The following is a 24,003-nucleotide window of genomic DNA, read 5'->3' as shown; positions in this document are numbered from 1 at the left end:
TATTTCTAATCTTAGAGGAAAAGCTTTTAGTTTTTCACCATTGAATATGATGTTAGCTGTGGGCTTCTCATACATCGGCTTCATTATATTGAGGTAGTTGCATTCTGTTCCTGGTTTGTTGAGTGTTTTTATCATGAGAGCATGTTGAATCCTTTCAAATGCTTTTTCTGCATCAGTTGAGATGACCATGTGGCTTTTGTCCTTCATTCTCTTAATGTGGTGTATTACATTCATTGATTTTTGTTATGTTGAACCAGAGTTGCGTTCCAGGAATAAACTTGGTCATGGTAATTAATCCTTTCAATGTACTGTTGAATTTCATTTCTTAGTATTTTGTTGAGGACTTTTGCATCAATATTCATCAGGGATATTGGCCCGTAGTTTTATTTTCCTGTATTGTCTTTGTATGGCTTTGGTATCAGGATAATGCTGGCCTTACTGAATGAGCTTGGAAGTATGCCTTCCTCTTCAATTTTTTTGGAAGAATTTCAGGAGGATTGGTTTTATTTCTTTTGAAATGTTTATAGAATCCATCAGTGAAGCCATCTGGTCCTGGACGTTTGTTTGGAGGTTCTTTATTACTAATCCAATCTGCATACTCATGATTGCTCTTTCAGATTTTCTATTTCTTCATGATTCAGTCTTCCTAGGTTGTGTGTTTCTAGGAATTTACCCATTACTGTTCACAGTATTCTCTTACAGTCTTTTTATTTCTGTGGCATCTCTTGTAATGTCCCCTCTTTCATTTTAGTTTAGTCTTCTCTCTCTTTTATTTTGAGGCAGTCTATTTAAAAATCACAACATTTAGAAAAAAATCTATACATTTAGACAGTAGAATAGATTTTTTTTTTTTTTTTTTTGAGATGGAGTCTCACTCACTCTGCTGCCGAGGGTAGAGTATAGTGGTGCGATCTCAGCTAACTGCAACCTCCACCTCCTGGGTTCAAGCAATTCTCCTGCCCCAGCCTCCTGAGTAGCTGAGATTACAGGTGTGTGCCACCACACCCAGCTAATTTTTGTATTTTTAGTAGAGATGAAGTTTCACCATTTCGGCCAGGGTTATCTCAAATTCCTGGCCTCAGGCGATCCACCTGCCTCAGCCTCCCAAGTGCTGGGATTACAGGTGTGAGCCACCATTCCCAGCCTTCTTTTTCTTAGTTAACCTGGCTAAATGTTTGTCAATTTTTTTGCTCTTTTCAAAAAACCAACTTTTCATGTTGTTGGTTTTCCTATTGTCTTTCTATTCTCTATTGCAGATACCTGTATGTATATAGATATCTCTTTATGTCTGATCTTTATTACTTCCTTCCTCCTGCTATCTTCAGTTTCAGTTTACTCTTCTTTTTTGAGTTTCTTGATGTGTAGAGTTAGGTTGTTGATTCAAGGTTTTTCTTTTTTAAAAAATGTACATATTTATAACTGTAAAATTTCCTCTTAGCACTGCTTTTACTGCATTCCATAGGTATGTTATTATTTCATTTTTTTCTTTTATCCATTGGTTGTTTACGAATGTGTTGTTTAGGCCAGGTGCAGTGGCTCACTCCTGTAATTCCAGCACTTTGGGAGGCTGAGGCGGGTGGAGGGCCTGAGGTCAGGAGTTTGAGACCAGCCTGGCCAACATGGTGAAACCCTGTCTCTACTAAAAATACAAAAATTAGCCAGGCGTGGTAGTGGGCACCTGTAATCTCAGTTACCCGAGAGTCGGAGGCAGGAGAATTGCTTGAACTGGGGAAGTGGAGGTTGTAGTGAGCCTAGATCCCACCACCATACCTGGGTGCCAGAGTAAGACTCCATCTCAAAAGAAAAAAAGAAAAAAAAATGTGTTGTTTAATTTGCACATGTCTGTGGATTTTCATTGTGTTATTGAATTCTAGTTTCCTTCCATTGTGATTGAAAAAGATAGTTTGGGCCAGGCGCGGTGGCTCACACCTGTAATCCCAGCACTTTGGGAGGCTGAGGCGGGCAGATCATGAGGTCAGGAGATCGGGACCATCCTGGCTTACATGGTGAAACCCCGTCTCTACTAAAAATACAAAAAATTAGCCAGGCATGGTGGCGCACACTTGTAGTCCCAGCTACTCGGGAGGCTGAGGCAGGAGAATGGCATGAACCTGGGAGGCGGAGCTTGCAGTGGGCTGAGATTGTGCCACTGCACTCCAGCCTGGGTGACAGAGCAAAACTCCATCTCAAAAAAAAAAAAAAAAAGGAAAGAAAGAAAAAGATAGTTTGTGTAATTTTAGTCTTTGTGTGTTTGTTGAGACTTGTTTTATGTCTACTATGATCCATCCTGGATAAAGTTTCAGGTACACTTGAGAAGAACGTATATCGTGCTGTTTTGGGGCACCGTGTTCTGTAATTGTTTAGGTCAACTGGCTGTAGAGTTGTTCAAGTTCTCTATTTCCTTATTGATCTTCTGTCTGTTTATTCTATTGGTTTATTGAAAGTGGGATATTAAAGTCTCCTAATATTATTTTGCTGCTATTTCTTCCTTCAATTCTACCAAAGTTTCCTTCATATATTTAGGAGCTCTGAGGTTTGGTGCATGAATATTTATCACTGTTACATCTTTTTGGTGACTTGACCTTTTTAACACTATATAATGTCCTTCTTTGCTTCTTGTAACAGTTATTTTTTTTCCACTTGGCAGCAGTGATTCTTTTTTTTAAAGTGTCAGATACTTGCTGTACATATGCCTGAGTTACATAGTGATGTTTTGATACATATAATACATAGTTATTAGATCATGGCAATTAACATAGCCATCATTTCAAACATTTATCATTTCTTTGTGTTGGGAACATTCAATACCCTCCTTCTAGCTATTGAAACTATATACTCTACGATTGTTAACTATCATCCTCCTACAGTGTCATAGAACACTGGAAATTACTCCTTTTATCTATCTGCGATTTTATATCCTTTAACAAATCTCTCCCTATCCCTCTCTTTCTCCTACCCTTCCTAGTCTCTAGTATGCTCTGCTGTACTTTTCACTTCTGGGAGATCAACTTTTTTTTAGCTTCCACGTATGAGTGAGAATACGTGGTGTTTAACTTTCTGTTCCTGGCTTATTTTGCTTGACTAAATGTCCTCTAATTCCATTCATGTTGCCACAAATGACAGGATTTCATATTTTTATGACTCAGTAGTATGACATTGTCTATATATACCACATTTTCCTTATCCACTTGTCTGTTGTTGGGCACCCAGGTTGATTCCATATCTTGACTGCTGTGAATAGTGCTGAAATAAATAAACATGGAGGTGCAGCTGTCCCTTCAATATACTGAGTTCCCTTCCTTCGGATAAATGTCTAATAGTGCGATTGCTGGATCATATGGTAGTTCTATGGTTTTTCTTTTAAAAAATTTTAGTTTTTTAATGTATTCATTCTTTTTTTCCTTTTCTTTTCTTTTTTTTTTTTTTGAGACAGAGTCTTGCTCTGTCACCCAGGCTAGAGCGCAGTGGCAAGATCACTGTTCATGCAGTTAGCTCCTGTTCTGCTTGATATTCACGAACATTTCAGCTCTCCATAAGAGTCCTGAAAGTTTTTCCTCTATTCTAATATCATAATCTCCAAAGTTATCAGAAACCTGCATTTAGGAGCACCTGTTAGAGTCCTATAGCTGACTATAAAAACCACCTTTTGGCCAGGCACAGTGACTCATGCCTGTAATCCTAGCACTTTGGGAGGGTAAGGCAAATGGTTCACCTGAGGTCAGGGGTTCAAGACCAGCCTGGCCGACATGGCCAAATCCTGTCTCTACTAAAAATACAAAAATTAGCTGGGCATGGTGGTGCTTGCCTATAATCCCTGCTACTTGCGAGACTGAGGCAGGAGAATTGCTTGAACCTGGGAGGCAGGTTGCAGTGAGCCAAGATCGTGCCACTGCACTCCAACCTGGGCAACAGAGTGAGACTGTCTTTAAAAAAAAAAACAAACAAACTCACCTTTTAAAGAGGATTAAAACAAGCCAACAATTGTCTGTGGATGACAAAAAATCTTATGGTGCCACAATCAAAGACACAATCAAAAAAGACGTTTGTTATCCCTGTGGCACACTAATTTTAACATAACAATTATTATTAGTGATAACATACTAAATTATATCATAATTATAGAAGTTTTGCATAATTTTGGAACATGTACCAATAACACATTTATAAGGAGCAGAATAATGCTGTAATAAAACTCTGTTGTGCTTTTATTCCAATGTTCAATTTATGGAAAAACTGAATACTCCTTTAACTCTAGCCAATATGGTCACATACAGATTTTCTTTTACAAGATTAATTTTAACAAACCTTCCACAACTTGCTTTAACCTTTATCTTTATCATATATAATTTAAAACCATCCTTTAACCCTCTAAACTAGGCAAAAATATCCATATTTCCATGCCTTCTTATAATCTTTTACCAAAATCACATTCTGCTTTTCCCACACACCTTACATGTAAACTGTTTTTCCAGTAGTGTCAAGTACACATTACACTGTTAACTCTTAGCAACTTTTACGTTTGGTGAAAACCCTGGTAAGTAAGCAATTCTAATTATGCACTAGGTTTGGAGCCTAGGACACCCAACAGAAATGCAGATAAGGTTTGACTCTTTCCAGCATGGATATGGGGATACGGTTAACTCTGTATGTCCCCAGGCCTTACCTAGCTGTAAAGCAGGCAAGTTGTACAGTTAAGGGTCATGATCACAGTTTATAAAGTGTTTTACAATTTGCACTGACCATCTACAGCATGCTTGGACTTTCTGACTTGACCTAAACATCTCTCTTTTAAACAACCAGTTATTTTACTTTGGGACAAGAATTTACCATACAAAATCCTTTTCATACAAAATCACTTTTCTTTATAAACTTCCTTACCAACAATACCTTTACCTTTGTAACCTTTGAATTAGACAAAGTAATTTCTTTCCGTTAGGAAGTTATGGTTTGTACTACATGTTGCTGTATCAGTCCTGTGAAGCAGGGAGCAGACAAAGAGGTTATCTACATACTGTAGAAGGTATCCCCCTTTGAGAGATGCCTTGGTTAGATTTTTGCTAGGGTTTGTCCAAATAAGTGTGGGCTATTTCTAAATCCCTGAGGTTGGACTGTCCAAGTTAAGGTTATTGGTTAAAGATTTAGGTAGCTTTCCCGGGAGAAATAGAGCTATTAGAGAGAAAGATGAATTCAGAGGTCAGGTAAATATTAAGCAAGCACCCATCTAAGAAAGTATATATTTGCCCCAAAGAGGTGTAGGGTATTTAGACACTAGCAGGGACTGGTGTGAAAGTGGTAATTGGTCTCTTAAATAATATAAAGGGGTGTGAATCTTTTTTTTTTTTTTGGAAGGAGGGAGTGCTATTTGCCCACATTACCTGACTGCATTTGGAGAAGAATTGCTCAGAAGAGATTAGCACAGAGTAGGCATCTCTTGAACCCAAAAGGGAAATTTATAATTTTATTTGCTGCCTCCAGAGTCACCCTTGGCTTTGCCCTGTTAGTGCCAATGTCTGATTTGAAAGCCAGCTGGAGCAGAGAGCTCTCTAGCTCAAGGCCATCAGGGGCTGGGATTCTGTCCTGGGACCCCTTCAGCCTTTGAAGCAGTCCCATTTCCAGTGGCCAAGCTTTTGGCAGAGGGGGCAAACCATGTGAAGTTTCCTCCCGTTTGTCCCACTGGGACAGTTTGCCTTCCAGTGGCCTGGCTTCCTACTCCAATGGCAGTTACCTGGAGGAGTGTCCTTAGGGCAACCTGGAAGAGGCTGGTGGGCTTGCAGGGCAGCCAGTAGTTAAGCCTGCCTCTGGTCCCTGCATTTTTCCTTTTCCTTAGCCCTGTCCTCCTTATTCTACTCCCAGTTATAAAAGACTGAGGAGGTGACTTTGAGGATTTCCTGCATAGGGACACTGGGTTCTGAGGCTGACTTTTGTAATTTAGTCCCAGTCAATTTTGAGGAAAAACAGTATTACAAAGAAAACCTAGTTTTTCTATTTTTGTTTGTTTTTTGACAGAGTTTTGCTCTTATTGCCCAGGCTGGAGTGCAGTGGCACAATCTCAGGTCACTGTAATCCACCTCCCGAGTTCAAGTGATTCTCCTGCCTCAGCCTCCCAAGTATCTGAGATTACGGGTGCCTGCCACCATGCCTGGCTAATTTTTTGTATTTGGTAGAAACAGGGTTTCACCATGTTGGTCAGGCTGGTCTCAAACTCCTCACCTCAGGTGATCCACCCACCTCGGCCTCCCAAAGTGCTGGGATTACAAGCATGAGCCACGGTGCCGGGACCATTTTTCTGTTTTAAGGTTTGGGGGATCAAACTTTTCCCACTTTTTGGGAATGCATCTGAGGGGTGTGTCCTGTGGTGTGGAGATATGATTACCCATCTGTGAAGACAGAACAGAGGAGAAAACAGGTAAAAGGTGTCCCTTCTTACTTTCCTATTATCCTAAATAGGGCATCCCCCATTCATCCTTAGGGTTCCAGAATGAACTGGTCTTACTGTGTACCCTAAACCTTGGTCCCATTTCATCACAATTACCCACTTGAGAACAGAGGAGATACCAGAGTGAACAGCGGGCCCCCTGCTCATCTTGGGGTTCTGCAATGTCTTACCTTGTACCCCTAATCTTGCCTTCGTCTCTGTTTTAGTGATAATCGATTAGCCTTTATCTCTGTCCTATGGGTCTCTTGTGCCTGTGGCTTTCAGCTGGCCTATATCCTTATCTCCATGACCTTATAGTGACTCTTGCTTGGAGCATTCTGGCAACAAAGTGATGATCTCTTTTCTCAGGTCCCCTTTCTCATGTTCTTCAAGTAGATGAGAAGCCTGTTTTTCAGCTAACTGCCACAAGGGGGCTGACTCCCCTCCCTGCGAATATGACCTTGAAGGTCTTGATGCATGTTGAGAAGGATGTGGAAGTGATTAGAGAAATGGAGGCTACAGGAGGAAGTGGGAGGAGGGGAGAGGAATACTCATGGAAAACCTTCATATGCTCACAAAAATAGCAGCCCTTCCATTTGAGAGGGCGATGTTTATTTTCCCTCCTGACATAAACGAAGAACCTCTGGAGGCCTTGGTGCTTGGGGTAAGAACTTGCAATGGCAAAGGAAGAATGTTCCCTCCTCCCAAAAAGTGCTAACTCAAAAAAGCAAGTAGGCAGGGTCCTTAAAGGGCCACAGAGTGAGGCCCTGTGCCCGCAGACAAACTGCTTCAAAAGCCACTGGAAAACTTGGCCCTGGGGCATAACAGGAATGAAAAGCATATGGTAAGTCATAAGGAGCTGGCAGAGCCAGGGTTCCAATTAGTGTCTGTCCCGACCATGTGCCAGTAGTCAGGGGAAGGGTTAGAGGTCATCCGAGCTGGTAGGGTAAAACCAAGTATAAATCTCAGGGCATATCCCCAAGGGAGCCTGTGTCTTTGCTGCCACACAAATGCAGCAAGAGCCACGGGTGCATGAATAACAGGGAGTGTGTGTTTAAGAAGTCAAGTGACATGCAAAGTGAAAACAAAGTGGCAGACTTGCCCCCAAGGCAGACAGTCCAGTGAGTGCACAAGCCATTTCAGAATACACACAGAGAAAACGGGAGAATAGGCAGTATGGGTTTTTGGAAAAGAACCAATTTTAGTTGAAAAAGCAGAGGAGGCCAGGTGCAGTGGCTCATGCCTGTAATCCCAGCACTTTGGGAGACCAGCGCGGGTGGATCATGAGGTCAGGAGATTGAGACCATCCTGGCTAACACAGTAAAACACCGTCTCTACTAAAAATACAAAAAATCAGCCAAGCATGGTGATGGGTGCCTGTAGTCCCAGCTACTCGGGAGGCTGAGGCAGAAGAATGGTGTGAACCCAGGAGGCGGAGCTTGCAGTGAGTCGAGATAGTGCCACTGTAGTCCAGCCTGGACGACAGAGCAAGACTCTGTCTCAAAAAAAAAAAAAAAAAAAAAAAAAAAAGGCCGGGCGCGGTGGCTCAAGCCTGTAATCCCAGCACTTTGGGAGGCCGAGACGGGCGGATCACGAGGTCAGGAGTTCGAGACCATCCTGGCTAACATGGTGAAACCCCGTCTCTACTAAAAAATACAAAAAACTAGCCGGGCGAGGTGGTGGGCGCCTGTAGTCCCGGCTACTCGGGAGGCTGAGGCAGGAGAATGGCGTAAAAACCCGGGAGGCGGAGCTTGCAGTGAGCTGAGATCCGGCCACTGCACTCCACCCTGGGTGACATAGCGAGACTCCGTCTCAAAAAAAAAAAAAAAAAAAAGAAAAAGCAGAGGAAACAACAGACATTGCATGGTGTTAGGCTTTAGCCCTGCCACTCTCGTGAGCCTCCTGTCTGGGAGGGCCATGGGTGCCTCAGTTCTACTCAGTTCAGACTCCAAGGTCCCTTCTCTCTGACTTGAGAGATTCAAGTGCTCCATTTAACCTTTGACTTAGGGCGATTCTGCACTGGCACGCTTCCAGGGGGTTACATCCCTTCTCCCCTGATTCTTTTGTGTGGTGGGCTGTCTGCATGCCCAGTGGCCCGCCAGCACTTGGGAGGGGCCGTATGCATAGTGTGTTTACTGGAGTTGTGAGCATGCTCACTTGAGGCGTTCTCCCTGTACCAGTCAAGAGTTCCTAGAAGGTCATATACCAATTACACTCCACCATTTCGCCCCTTAGTGCGCATGCATGAGCCCATTTATCCAACTCCTGAGATCTTATCAGGAAGCTGATTACCTGTTTCAAGTTTTTCTATCTATCTGGAGACTGCCTTTCCCTGGTGCTGGCTGCTACCAATTATTATTTTAGAGAGGCTGTTTAGCAACCACCTGACCAATGCAGGATTTTTTGCTCCTTAGTTCAGCTAAAATCCGGGTTCTTGTCTCATTACCAGGAAAACTTAGGCATGAGGACACATTGAAGGGTGAGCAGGGCAGATTTATTAGGCAAAAAGAAAGCTCTCAGCAAAGAAAGAGGGGGTCCTGCCAACAGGCTACCACCTCACAGATTGAATAGCAGGCCACCACACAGTAGTTGAAGAGGCCAGGCTCCTCCCCTGCATGAGGCATGAATTCCTGGTAGCTCCACCCCACTTCCCCAGTGCCTGTGGGCCTCCAGTCCATTGCGGGCATGCCCAGGCAAGACCCTGCACAGGTTCCCTTACCTACACAAAATCATCTGGCATAGGCCAGGCGCGGTGGCTCACACCTGTAATCCCAGCACTTTGGGAGGCTGAGGCGGGTGGATCACGAGGTCAGGAGATGGAGACCATCCTGGCTAATATGGTGAAACTCCATCTCTAATAAAAACACAAAAAAATTTAGCCAGACGTGGTGGTGGGCACCTGTAGCCCCAGCTACTCGGGAGACTGAGGCAGGAGAATGGCGTGAACCCGGGAAGCGGAGCTTGCAGTGAGCCGAGATCGCACCACTGTAGTCCAGCCTGGGCAACAGAGCAAGACTCCGCCTCAAAAAAAAAAAAAAAAAAAAATCTGGCATAAATGCTTGCGGGGCAGATTGGAGATTCTCCAGGGACCCTTTCTTATCTGCCTCCTGCATCTATCAAGACCATCGCTGATGATGGTCACCCGATATTCCTGGTGTGGCGGGGAGCCTGCTGCCCTGCTCATGTCTGCCTGGCAACCTACCTTACGCTAATCTGCCATGTTGACTTCTGATTAATCATAGTTCCAGGAATGCCTCTAAGATTTCTATCTTATTACTGTTCCTTGTATAAGAGCAAGTATTTATTGTAAATCTTACCCTTAGGTCATGACAACTTTGATGTTATCATAAACACATATTTACTATAAATCCTGCTGTTATGCTATGATAAATACAACATTCTTGACTTTCCCCAAGGGGTTGATTTCAGTGTCCTACACATTCCTTCTGAAGCACTGTATACCCTTTCCCTATGGCATATAAGTCCTGGGTTTGGGGGTTGATAGTGTGAGGATCCACCTGTTTTGTGGCCACTCAAGACACATCTCCTGTCTGTAACGTCCCCAATAAATCACCCTCTGCTGAGAAACTACATTAGTCTGCCTTGTTCTTTGGTTTCTCAACTCCTTCAGCATTTGGGGGTCTCTGCATGCACAGCCCTTTCATGAAACATTATCTGCTTCAATTTCTTTCATCAGTGTTTTTTTGTTTTGTTTTGTTTTGTTTTTGAGATGGAGTCTTGCTCCGTCGCCCAGGCTGGAGTGCAATGGCTCAGTCTAGGCTCACTGCAACCTCTGCCTCCCAGATTCAAGCAATTCTCTGCCTCAGCCTCCCAAGTAGCTGGGACTACAAGTGCGTGCCACCACACCCAGATAATTTTTGTATTTTTAGTAGAGACAGGGTTTCACCATGTTGGCCAGGCTGGTCTCAAACCCCTGACCTCTTTTTTTTTTCTTTTTGAGACTGAGTCTCTTTCTGTCACCCAGGCTGGAGTGCAGTGGTGCAGTCTCAGCTCACTGCAAGCTCTGCCTCCCGGGTTCACGCCATTCTCCTGCCTCAGCCTCCCGAGTAGCTGGGACTACAGGTGCCCACCACCACGCCCAGCTAATTTTTTTGTATTTTTATAGTACAAACGGGGTTTCACCATGTTAGCCAGGATGGTCTCGATCTCCTGACCTCGTGATCTGCCCGCCTCAGCCTCACAAAGTGCTGAGATTAAAGGTGTGAGCCACTGCACGCAGCCAACCCCTGACCTCTTGATCCGCCCACCTTGGCCTCCCAAAGTGCTGAAGTTACAGGCGTGAGCCACCGCACCCGGCTCATCAGTGTTTTTTTAGTTTTCTTTTGTAAACCAAAAAGTATCTGAGACTGGTTTCAATCAATTTAGAAGTTTATTTTGCCAAGGTTGAGGTTATGCTTGGAAGAAATAAACATGGAATCATAGAAAAACAGTCTGTGGCCTGTGCCTTTCTCCAAAGAGGACTTTGAAGGCTTCAGTATTTAAAGGGGAAAAGTGGACTGGAGGGGAGAAAGGGAGGGTATGTTAATCCACATGTTGCAAGAGACAAGAAGCTGGTAGGGGAATAGTCAATTATGTATTCATCTGGTGCTCAGTAAATCGGCACTTTACATAAGGTGGGGTAAACATAGGGCAGCCACCTGTGGAGATATTTAACCTTTCATCTATAGCTGTCTGCTTAGGAACAAAAGGAAAGGCAGTTTCTTGCATGACTCAGCTTTCAGCTTAATTTTTTTCTTTTGGTATCATGAATTGGGGTCCTGAGTTTTTGTTTTCCTTTTGCACCTTGTAGAGGTTTTTTTTTTTTTTTTTTTTTATCTCCTTCATTACATTTATTCTTAGGTATTTATTTTTCAGTTATTGTATATGAGATTGCCCTCTTGATTTCTTTTTCAGCTGGTTTGTTGTTTGTGTGTAGAAACACTACTGTTGTTCATATATTGATTTTGTGCCTTGCAACTTTATGAAATTTATCAGTTCTAAGAATTTTGTGATAGAGTATAGGTTTTCCTATATATATAAGATCACATCAGCTAGGTGTAGTGGCTCACACCTGTAATCCCAGAACTTTGGGAGGCTGAGATGGAAGGATTGCTTGAGTCAAGGAATTCAAGACCAGCTTGAGCAACATAGTGAGACCTTGTCTATACAAAAAAATAAAAAAGTTAGCTAGGCATGGTGGTGCAGGCAACAAAGTGAGGCCCTGTATGAAAAAAACAAAAAAGATAGTATCATCTGCAAACAGGGACAATTTGATTTCCTCTATTCTCATTTGGATGCCTTTTATTTCTTTCTCTTGCCTAACTGTTCTGGCTAAAACTTCCAGTAGTATGTTGAATAATAGTGGGGAAAGTTGGCATCTTTGTCTTTTTCCAATTCTTAGAGGAGAAGCTTTCAGCTTTTCTCATTCAGTAAGATGTTAGCTGTGGGTTTCTCACATATGGGCTCTATTATTTTGAGGTATATTTCTTCTATACCTAGTTTGTTGAGGACTTTTATAATAAAGGGATGCTGAATTTTATCAAATGCTGTCTCAGCATATATTAAAATGATCATATGGTTTTTGTTCTTAGTTCTGTGAATGTGATGTATCACATTTATTGATTTGTGCATATTGAACCATCCTTGCATCCTGGGATAAATCCCACTTGATTCTAGTTTATCTTTTTCATGTGCTGTTGGATTTGGTTTGCAGGTATTTTGAGGATTTTTTCATCTATTTTCATCAGGGATATTGGCCTATAGTTTTCTTTTTAGTTGTGTCTTTTCCTGGTTTTCTTTTTTTTTTTTTTTTTTTTTTTTTTTTTTTTTTTTTTTTTTTTGAGACGGAGTCTCACGCTGTTGCCCAGGCTGGAGTGCAGTGGCGCGATCTCGGCTCACTGCAAGCTCCGCCTCCTGGGTTCACGCCATTCTCCTGCCTCAGCCTCCTGAGTAGCTAGGACTACAGGCGCCCGCCACCGCGCCCGGCTAATTTTTTGTATTTTTAGTAGAGACGGGGTTTCACTGTGGTCTCGATCTCCTGACCTTGTGATCCGCCCGCCTCAGCCTCCCAAAGTGCTGGGATTACAGGCTTGAGCCACCGCGCCCGGCCAATTTTCCTGGTTTTCATATCAAGGTTTTGATGACCTTATAAAATGAGTTAGGAAGAATTTCCTCTGCTTCAATTTTTTGGAATAGTTTGATAATTGGTATCAATTGTTCTTTATAGGTTCAGTAGAATTCACTGGTGAACCCATTGGGTCCTGGGCTTTTTTTGTTTGGAGATTTGTTTGTTTTTGAGACAGAGTCTCACCCTGTCACCCAGGCTGAAGTGCAGTGGTGCAATCTTGGCTCACCACAACCTCTGCCTCCCTAGCTCAAACTATTCTCCTGTGTCAGCCTCCCGAGGAGCTGGGACTGCAGGCACCCACCACCACACCCAGCTAATTTATATGTTTTTTGTAGAGATGGGGTTTCACCATGTTGCCCAGGCTGGTCTCAAACTCCTAGACTCAAGCAGTATGCCAGCCTTGGCCTCCCACAGTGCTGAGATTACAGGTGTAAGCCATTGTAAGGGCCGCCTGGCCCTTAAATTTCATTCTTAATTTCTTCCTTCATCCATTGGTCATTCAGGAGCATGTTATTTAATTTCCGTATATTGATATAGCTTTGACTGTTTCTCTTGTTATTGATGTCTGGTTTCATTCCATTGTGGTAAGATAAGATACCTAATATAATTTTGATTTAAAAAAAAATTTGAGGCTTGTTTTGTGTCCTAATATATTGTCAGTCCTGGAGAATGTTCCATGTGTTCATGAGAAAAATGTGTATTCTGCAGTTGTTGGGTGAAATGTTCTGTAAGTGTCTGTTAGGTCCATTTGTTCTATGGTGTAGTTTAAATCTGATGTATCTTTGATTTGCTGTCTAGATGATCTATCTAATACCACGAATGAGGTGTTGAAGTCTCCAACCATTATTGTGTTGGAGATCTATCTTTCCCTTTATATCTAATAATATTTACTTTCTATATCTAGGTGCTCTGGTATTCAGTGCATATATATTTATAATTATATTCTCCTCCTGAATTAATCCCTTTATTATGTAATGCCTTTCTTTATTTGTATAGTTTTTGACTTGAAGTCTTCTTCATCTGATATAAGTATAGCTACTCCTGCTTGTTTTGGGTTTCTGTTTACATGGACTATGTCTTTTCACCCTTGACTTTCAGTTTATGTGTGTCTTTACAGGTAAGGGGAGTTTCTTGTAGACAGCATATAGTTGGGTCTTGGTTTTTTGATCCATTCAGCTAGTTTATCTTTTAAATGGAGGAATTTAATCTATTTACATTCAAGATTATTATTGATTGGTGAGAACTTAACTCCTGTCATTTTATTGATTGCATTCTGGTTGTTTTGTGTATCTTTTGTTACTTACCTCCTCTCATTATTTATTTTTGTAGTTGGATGGTTTTCTGCAGTGATAAGGTTTGATTCATTTCTTTCCTTCTTTGTGTATCAGCTTTATCAGTGAGTTTTATAGTTTTACATGTTCTCACGATGGTGTTTATTGTCTTTTCACTTCCAGATATAAGACTGTCTTGAGCATTTCTTTTTTTTTTTTTTTTTTGAGATGGAGTCTCGCTCTGTCCCCCTGGCTAGAGTGCAGTGGTGCGATCTCGGCTCACTGCAAGCTCCGCCTCCCGGGTTCACGCCATTCTCCTGCCTCAGCCTCCTGAGTAGCTGGGACTACAGGCACCTGCCACTGTGCCTGGCTAATTTTTTGTATTTTTAGTAGAGATGGGGTTTCACCATGGTCTTGATCTCCTGACCTTGTGATCCGCCTGCCTCGGCCTCCCAAAGTGCTGGGATTACAGGCGTGAGCCACCACGCCCGGCCGAGCATTTCTTATAAGACTGGTCTAGTGGTGATGAATTCCCTTAGTTTTTGCTTGTCGGTTAAAGATTTTATTCCTCCTTCCTTTCTGAAGAATAGCTGGGAGGATTGCTTGAGCTCCTCCTGGGTTGGAATGGCAGACTGTTCTTTTAGCTGAAAGTGTGGCAGTGAGGGTTGGTTTCCCTGCTGTGCAGGAACAGAGTCACAGCTGATCCTGGGCCCAAGCTCTATGCAGCTGGGGCTGTGGCATTCAACCACTCATGTGGTCTTTGTGGAATGGAGATGGAGCCCCAATGCTGGAGAGGTACAGTAGCTACTGCCTGGAGCACTCTGGAGGTGGCTCTGGTCTCAGGATGGTGCCATGCCACAGCAGCCTGGTTCACAGTGGGTGCTTGGGGGGGTGGGGCATGTACACTTTGTGATCCTAATCTGGGCGATGTAGCTGTGCGAATTCTCACAGCTCTCCAAACTGGGCTTGGGGCTTGCAAGGAATGTGGGATTCTCTCGTGTTGTACTTTTTCCCTGCAAAGGAATGTCCCTCCTGACTCTGGATAGATGCTATCTGGTTGGAGGGAGATGGGACCACTAGAGGCTGGGTGCCTCCACACTGCTCTCCCAGTCATCACAGGTTCATCTCTACTCCACCACTCACTCCAGCACCAGCCAAATCTTAGTTTTTTGTGCCTTAGTCTTTTCCTGGGATGAGGGGAATGCCAGGTGTTTCTACTCAGCCATCTTACTGCTGTCACTCTCCTTCTTTTTTTTTGGTACAAGGTCTCACTATGTTGCCCAGGATAGCCTCGAACTCCTGGGCTTAAGTGACCCACCTCAACCTCCTGAGTAGGTGGGACTATAGGTGTACACCATTGCATCCAGCCTTGTAACAATTTTTGCTGTAAAGTCTATTTTATCTAAGTATGGCCACTCCTGCTCTCTTTTGGTTACCATTTGCACAAAATATCTTTTTCCATCCTGTCACTTTAAGCCTATATGTGTCCTTATATCTAAAGAGAGTCTCTTGTCAACAGTATATAGTTGGAGGCTGTTATTTTTAATCCATTCAGCCACTATGTCTTTTTTTTCTTTTTTTTTGAGATGGAGTCTTGCTCTGTTGCCCAGACTGGAGTGCAGTGGCACAATCTCAGTTCACTGTAACCTCTGCCTCTTGGGTTCCAGTGATTCTCCTGCCTCAGCCCCCTGAATAGCTGGGATTACAGGTGTGTGCCACCATGCCCGGCTACTTTTTGTATTTTTAGTAGAGATGGGGTTTTACCATGTTGGTCAGGCTGTCCTCAAACTCCTGACCTCATGATCCCCCCACCTTGGCCTCCCAAAGTGCTGGGATTACAGGCGTGAACCACCATGCCCAGCCGCCAATATGTCTTTTGATTGGGAAGTTTAACCCATTTACATTTAAAGTAGTTACTGATAGGAAAGGACCATTTGGTTGTTTTCTGTATGTCTTATAGGTTTTTTGTGTCCCTCCTTTACTCTCTTACTGCCTTTCTTTGTGTTTCATTGATTTTTTTGTAGTGATACAGTTTTATTTCCTTCTCATTTCCTTTTTTATCTGTAGATATTTTATTTGTGGTTACCATTGCAATTACTTAAAACATTTTAAAGTCATAGCATTCTATTTTAAACTAATAACAACTTCAATCACATGCAAAAACTCTTTTACAATTTCACTTCCCTCTCCCTACTGTTATTGATATCATGAGTTCATCTTTATTTATTCGTATAGATTTAAATGTTTAAATGTTTTTGTAATTTAAATTCTATGCACCAAAAGGACAATAGTACAAATTATTGTATTTATCCATGTGTTCACCTTTACTAAGAACCTTATATTATCATGTGGTTTCATGTTGCTTTTTACCATCCTTTTGTTTCAACATAAAGGACCCCTTAATCTTTTTTATTTTAGAGCAGATTTAATGGTAAAGAACTCCCTCAGCTTTTGTTTAACTGGAAAAGTATTTATTTCTCCATTTTTTTTTTTTTTTTTTTGAGATGGAGTCTCGCTCTGTCACCCAGGCTGGAGTGCAGTGGCCAGATCTCAGCTCACTACAAGCTCCGCCTCCCGGGTTTATGCCAGTCTCCTGCCTCAGCCTCCCGAGTAGCTGGGACTACAGGCGCCCGCTACCTCACCCGGCTAGTTTTTTGTATTTTTTAGTAGAGACGGGGTTTCACCGTGTTAGTCAGGATGGTCTTGATCTCCTGACCTCGTGATCCGCCCGTCTCGGCCTCCCAAAGTGCTGGGATTACAGGCTTGAGCCACCGCGCCCGGCCTGTTTCTCCATTTTTGAAGGACAGTTTTGTCAAATACAATATTCTTAGTTGACAGTTGTTTTTTTTCCTTTGAGCACGTTGAATGTATCCTCCCTCTACCTTCTGGTTTGCAAAGTTACCACTGACAAATCCTCTGATAATCTTATGGAAGACCCTTATGTGAGACAAATTACTTTTCTCTCACTGCTTTCAAGATTTTCTTTGTATATTTGACTTTAGACAGTTATATAGTGTCTTGATATGGTTCTCTGTTGATTTACTCCAGTTGGAGGTCTTTGAGATTCATGAATTTTTAAGTCCATTGCTTTCCTCAAATTGGGGAAATTTTCAGCCATTATTTCTGTAAATAAACTCTTTGCCCCTTTCTCTCTCTTCTCCTTTGGAACTTACATGTGCATATATTGATCTACTTGATAGTGGCCCATACATCCCTTAGGCTCTCCTTGCTCTTCTTCTTCTTTTTTTTTTTTTTTTCTTATCTGACTCTCTGATTTCAAATGACCTCTCTTCAAGTTTGCTGACTTTTTCTTCTGCCTGATCAAGTCTGCTGTCAAACCCCTCTTAAAAATTTATCGGTTCAGTTAAAGTGTATTTCAGCTCCAGAATGTCTGGTTTGTCCTTTTTAATAGTTTCTGTCTCTTTGTTGATATTCTCACTTTGTTCATGCATCATTTCCTGATTTTGTTTTTTAGTCATCTATCTGTTCTCTTTTATCTCATTGAGCCATTGAGCATGTTTTTTTTTTTTTTTTTTTTTTTTTTTGAGACGGAGTCTCGCTGTGTCTCCCAGGCTGGAGTGCAGTGGCGTGATCTCGGCTCACTGCAAGCTCCGCCTCCCGGGTTCACGCCATTCTCCCGCCTCAGCCTCCCAAGTAGCTGAGACTACAGGCGCCTGCCACCACGCCTGGCTAGTTTTTTGTATTTTTAGTAGAGACGGGGTTTCACCATGTTAGCCAGGATAGTCTCGATCTCCTGACCTCGTGATCCACCCGCCTCAGCCTCCCAAAGTGCTGGGATTACAGGCTTGAGCCACCGCGCCCGGCCTCATTGAGCATCTTTATGACAACTATTTAGATGTTTTTTTTCTCAAGCAGCTCATAGATCTGTGTTTCCTTAGGATCAGTTTTGGAGTTTTTTATTTTGTTCCTTTGATTGGGCTACATTTTTCTGTTTCTTTGTAGCTAATTTTATTTTGCTCTCCAATATATTTTGAGGTGGTTGCTGCAACTGCTCTGTAGTCAAAGGCCCAGGAGGGTGGAGTTATCTTTGGGCTAGAGAGGCTTTTGGGGGACTGCCAGAAACTACTGTGCTTTTCCCAAAATCTTCCATGCGAATATCATCTATGAGAACTGAGCACCACATTGCCATCACAGTGGCCCCCTCCTGTCCCCGCTCCTGCCCCTGTGGCCTCCTGCCGCCCCCATGGTCCCTGGTTCTCCTGCACACAGTGGCAGCCTGTTAGGTGCCGATTCCCCAAGACTCATCTTCCCCAGGTGAGCTGCATCTCTTCTCTCCACAGCACTCTGGCCCGCAGAAGCTTCTCCACATTGCCCAGGAGCTCCTGCACACCGAGGAGACCTATGTGAGGCGGCTGCACCTGCTGGACCAGGTAGCCCACATGGCTTGGGGGCCCACCTTAGTCCACTCCCAGAGTTTCAGTTGGCAGTTTCAGTATCTCTTAGCATTGGCTGGGCATTACAGGTGCAGTATGAATGACTTAAATACTAAAACTCAGACAAATTTAAGTCTGGTCTACAAACTTTTTTTTTTTTTTTCTTTTGAGACAGAGTCTCATTCTGTCGCCCAGGCTGGAGTTCAGTGGTGAGATCTTGGCTCACTGCAACCTCCGCCTCTTGGGTTCAAGTGATTCTCCTGTCTCAGCCTCCCGAGTAGCTGAGACTACAGGCACATGCCACTATGCCTGGCTAATTTTTGTATTTATAGTAGAGATGGGGTTTCACCACATTGGTCAGACTGGTCTTGAACTCCTGACCTCAGGTGATCCACCAGCCTCGGCCTCCCAAAGTGCTGGATTACAGGTGTGAACCAGCACGCCCATCCTAGAAACTTATTTTTTGTTTTCAGTGCTTATGGCTCTGAGGAAAAGGCTTTACCAAGTCACCTGTGGGACATTTCATCCTGGCAGCTGCATGATCTGAGCATGTACATGGCTTCTGGATGTTTTTCTGCATAAATAGTCGGGACAGGGGTTGCCACTCATCCCTATCCACATGACAATGTGGGGTTTATGAGCTCAGGAAATAAAGCACCTGTGGAAGCCGGGGTTTTGACAGACGGTGCTGCTGCTGTTTTTATCTGAGGAGATAGAAAAGGAAGTCTGAACCTTCCATTTCGCGTGAGAGGTGGCTGAGGAAAGATGTCCTTCCCTGTCCTCAGGGGACTGTCCCTGCCGCACCCACATTCCTAAGTCATAAGTGAGCTTGCATTAAGACCATGAGAGTGTCTGAACCAGTTCGATGAAAAGGGAGGACAATAATTCTGAAGTTCATTAAGAAAACACAAGGTGGCAGCAGCGGCCCCTCCCGAGCGCCCTCACCTGTGGCCGAAGCGGGACGCAGCTGTGCTCAGCGGAAGAGGCTCACTGGCCACACGTGGGCTTCTCTATGCTCAGGTTTTCTGCACCAGGCTGACGGATGCGGGGATCCCTCCAGAAGTCATCACGGGCATATTCTCTAACATCTCTTCCATCCACCGCTTCCACGGGCAGTTCCTGCTGCCGGAGCTGAAGACGCGGATCACGGAGGAGTGGTGAGTACCGTCTGCGGATGCCCGTGGGGCCCCTCAAGTGGTCTCTAGACCTGGGTTCATGTGCCTGAGAGCCAGGCAAGCGCTGGGGGACTGTCCCATGGTGGCTGGGCGCCTCCCTTCTCTGCACGGTCTGGGTCCGGTCCAGACTCCACCCCTTCCTGGTTGGTGACCTTGACCGGCCACTTACGGTCTCCAAGGCTTAGTTCCTGAGAAAGCAGATGATGCGGAATGTAGGGCTTTTAACGCCCCCCTCGGGGCTCTGAAACTAAAATGAGGTTTGACATCTGGAAACACCACACAGTGGATAATGCTAGTTGGTTTTCTTTTCCCTCCTAGCTTATACTCCACCTTTGTTTTAAAAATGCTATTTTTCCCCCTCAACAGTGGACATCAGATCCTCCTCCTGCTGTCCCTGGGGCCTGTCCCTCCGTCCCACTAATGCTTCTGTTCATTAGCAGAGGGACAGCTCAGTGCAAGTCACAATTCATGAAACTTCCCAGGCGTGGCCCCCAGGCTCATCAGTTCGCCACGTTGCGTGTTACCTTTCCCCTCATTCTGGGTGCCGCTGCTGTTTGACTTAGGGTCTCTGCTGCCTGCCCCGTTCGCAGGCCCGGCTTCCCTCTGCATCAGGAGCCAGGCCCTTCTGTGTCCCACAAGCCTGTTCTCCAAGCTGCAGCCCAGGAGACCACAGAGGCTTGGCTGGAATGGGAAGCCAGGGGGAGCCTTTTCACCTGTTGCTCAGGGAGGCACTATGTCAATTCATAAATCTGTACAAGGACATGGTCCAGCTGCCGAGCAGGTTACATTGTGTCCCCAAGGCAGTCAGGACTGGATGCGGCCTTCTGGCTGACAAAATCCATGCTTGCTAGAGACAGGTTTTCTCCTGCAAGGCCCTGGAGACTGCTAACTCATGAGCGCACCTGTGACCTCCTCTGCTCCTTTTATAACAGCACAGGGGTCCGATGACTTAGCCACCCTGCCCTTTGGATCTTTAAATTAAATGTATGAGTGCAGTTCAGTCACGCCTTAGTGATGGCTTTGTGCTGGTGGCTTTTTTCTTTCTTTTTGAAACAGTCCTAAGGACAAAGACGATTAGTATATGTTTCTGTTTCTTGAAAATTATTTGCAAATCCCTGTCCAAAGCAGCTTTTTTCATTATCAGTACTACAAAGAGTTACTTTCCCCAGGACTTTGCCAGCATTGAATAGAACCATTGTTTCTAATCTTTGCCCATTTAAAAGGAGCATAATGGTATTTTGTTGGTTCTCTTTGATAGCTGTGGTTCATCATTCAGGTGATTCTGCTACTACTGCTATCTCCTGTGTCTGGGGCACTGGTTCTAAGCTTGCAGCTTGCGCTTTCAACTGTTTTACAGGCACCTTTCATTTAATTGCCCTGTTAACTATTTTCTACTCTACATGACATAGGGGAGGAAACTAAAGCTCAGAGAGGGTGACCAATTTGCTCACCATCACACAGAGCTGGCCGCCACCCCACACTCCCCTGGTGGAGTTCATGTCCACTAACCTCGGAGCCCCCATTGCACCCAGCTATTTCTCTGATGATTCACTTCTCCGCGAAGGGACACAAACCCACGGCTCGGGGACATCCTGCAGAAGCTGGCCCCATTCCTAAAGATGTACGGCGAGTACGTTAAGAACTTTGACCGAGCCGTGGGGCTGGTGAGCACGTGGACCCAGCGCTCCCCACTGTTTAAGGACGTCATCCACAGCATCCAGGTAAGGCGGGCAGCGGGAGTGTGGACATGGATGTTCTCAAGACGCACAGAGCCCGGTGTTTTATTTAAAAAAAAATATATATATATATAAACTCCAAAAAGTAATATATGACATTACGGAAATTTTGGAACATAGAGAAAATTAGGAAAATTATGAGATGTGTCCAGATGCTCTGTTGTTGCTTTGAGCATTACAATAACTCCCAGAGACGAATCAGCATTCCCATTGGAAAATTGTGGCTCAAGAGGCTGTGCAAGCTGCAGCATCACAAGCTATTATCTGATGGAACCTGAATTCAAAGGACAGTCTGATTCCACAGTGTCCCTCGATATCTAGTGCAGGCATTTTTGTTTATATGTTACATTGCTTTTTTCTTTTTCGCTTTCTGCTAACAGCCTCCTCATAGCCCTGGCTGCTCTTATCTCCTGTAGGGTTGGTCTCTTTCTTCTTGATTCACAAGGCTTTTATATGCTAAGAACATCAACTGCTTTCTCTCATGCATGTCACAGATTATTTTCCCCCATCTTTTATTTTTTATTTTATTCTTTTATTGAGACAGCGTCTCACTCTGTCGCCCAGGCTGGAGTGCAGTGGCACGATCTCGGCTCACTACAAGCTCTGCCTCCTGGGTTCGCACCATTCTTCTGCCTCAGCCTCCGGAGTAGCTGGGACTACAGGCGCCCGCCACCATGCCCGGCTAATTTTTTTGTATTTTTAGTAGAGATGGTGTTTCACTGTGTTAGCCAGGATGTCTCGATCTCCTGCCCTCGTGATCCACCCGCCTCGGCCTCCCAAAGTGCTGGGATTACAGGTGTGAGCCACCACGCCCGGCCCAGAATTTTTTATTTTTAAGTACTTCCTCTCACCACTTCTTAAAATGTAAAGCTTATTTTTAAATGCATTTCCCACTACCCAAGACTGTATAACCCCATCTCTACTAAAAATACAAAAATTAGCTGGGCGTGGCAAGCCTATAGTCCCAGCTACTCTGAAGGCTGATTCAGGACAGTGGGTTGAACCGAGAGGCAGAGGTTGCAGTGAGCTGAGATTGTGCCACTGCAGTCCAGCCTGGACAACAGAGAGAGACTCTGTCCCCCAGACCCCCCACCGTTAAAAAAAAAAAGAAAGAAAAAAAACCACACAAAATTCGGATTAATTTGGTTTTCTTCCCGGGTTGCCAATCAAGCTGGCAACTCCCATCTAGGCTTCAGAATGAATTAAGGGAAGGGCATACTCTATGTAGACGCTGAGACAGTGAAATTAGTCACATGGCCACGTGGCGTAATGATACGTGTGTACTGTCGAGCTTGAATGAGCCCTTCCAGGGTGCAGCGAACAGTCACTCTCCTGGCACAGGCTGTGGTCCTCTGTCCATCCCTGGCAGACCCCGTTCTTGGGTCCAGCAAACCCTTAGGAGGCTAGACACTTTCTGGATTGGGATGCAGACACGTCTGCAGCAGCTACTGCAGCACTGCCATGTCCTGGATGACGTCTGCCTGGGGACACTCGAGGCAGACATGGTCCCGGTTGCAGGCCAGCCACTGGTCTGCACATCCCCTCACTGTAGGCAGGTTGGGCACAGGGCCAGGCAGGCTGTGGAGAGGGCTCTCCGCCGGGACTCAGTACTGTCCAGCCATTCTCTGAAGGTGACTTTGCCCCCCCGGGGATCCCAGGCCATATCTGCAGACATTGGTGGTGCGCCCAGCATCTGGTGGGTCCAGGGATGCTGCAAAACACGTTGCAGTGGACAGGATGGCTCACTGCAGAGAATTCTCTGACCCGAGTGTCCATAGTGCCCAGGGTGAGAAGCCCTGGCATGGACAAAACAGGATCGCGTGACAGTCAAGTTTCCCGTGGCCTTTTGCAGGTTTCCTTCCTTTATTCCGAAGCATATTTTAAACTTTAAACTTTTATTTTGAAATAACTTTAAACCTTTACAGGAAAGTTGCAAAAATGCCAAATTGTTATGCACTATTAACATTTTGTTAATAGTCTTACTTTATTATTCTCTCTAAACTCCTACAAATGATGATGACTTTTGAGCGTTTCGAGACTAAGTTGCAGACACCGTAACCCTTTGTCACTAAATGTGAACAAGGATATTCTCTTGCGTACTCCCAGCTCAGTGATCAAAATCGGGGATTTTACACGGACGTCCTGGTGCTGTCTACTCCGCAGCCCACACTCAGATGTCACCGATTGTCCCAATAACGTTCTTGTTTTCTGGTCCATAACCCAGCCCAGGGCTGCACATTGCTCTCATGATTGTGTTTGGCTTCCTGGGTCTGGAGCAGGCCTAGGTCCTTGTCTTTTTGAGGGGTGCAGGCTAGTTACTTGTAGACTGCCTGCTTGGGCTTTTCTGCTGTTTGTCCAGTTTGACTGAGGCTGTGCCTTTTCCCAGAGTGAGGCTGTGTTCTTCTCCCTGCGTTCTGCCTGGTGGCTCAGTCTCTGTGTCCTGGGGATATTGACTTGATTAAGGGCGTGTCTGCCAGGACTCCTCAGGTGAAGCTGGGTTTTTCCCCCAATTAATACGTTTCTTGGCCAGGCGCAGAAGCTCACGCCTGTAATCCCAGCACTTTCGGAGGCCGAGGTGGGTCGATCACCTGAGGTCAGAGGTTCGAGACCAGCCTGGGCAACATAGTGAGACCCCCCCCCCCCATCTCTACTAAAAATACAAGAATTAGCTGGGTGTGGTGGCACACACACGCCTGTAATCCCAGCTACTCGGGAGGCTGAGATAGGATAACTGCTTGAGCCAGGGAGGCAGAGGCTGTAGTGAGCCAAGATCACTCCACTACATTCCAGCCTGGACGATAGAGCAAGACTCCATTAAAAAAAAAAAAAAAAAAAGGTTTCAGCCAGGTGTGATGGCTCACACCTATAATCCCAACACTTTGGGA

At 44.5% G+C, this 24,003-nt stretch overlaps 1 protein-coding gene across 4 annotated transcripts in view; it reads left to right on the top strand.

Moving 5' to 3' along the window:
- Positions 1-24,003, top strand: part of LOC105498861 (FYVE, RhoGEF and PH domain containing 3) — an 88,796-nt gene that overhangs the window by 36,364 nt on the left and 28,429 nt on the right. For all 4 annotated transcript variants that reach the window (XM_071077550.1, XM_011771223.3, XM_011771224.3 and 1 more), the window contains exons 4-6: positions 18,115-18,204; positions 19,228-19,364; positions 20,947-21,103. In XM_071077550.1, coding sequence (XP_070933651.1) covers positions 18,115-18,204; positions 19,228-19,364; positions 20,947-21,103 — 384 coding nt within the window. The remainder of the gene's footprint in view (positions 1-18,114; positions 18,205-19,227; positions 19,365-20,946; positions 21,104-24,003) is intronic.

The sequence above is a fragment of the Macaca nemestrina genome, chromosome 14 (genome assembly GCF_043159975.1).
Source record: "Macaca nemestrina isolate mMacNem1 chromosome 14, mMacNem.hap1, whole genome shotgun sequence".
Classification (NCBI taxonomy): domain Eukaryota; kingdom Metazoa; phylum Chordata; class Mammalia; order Primates; family Cercopithecidae; genus Macaca; species Macaca nemestrina.
The sequence above is the reverse complement of the archived record's forward strand: the minus strand, read 5'-3'. Positions and strand labels throughout refer to the sequence as shown.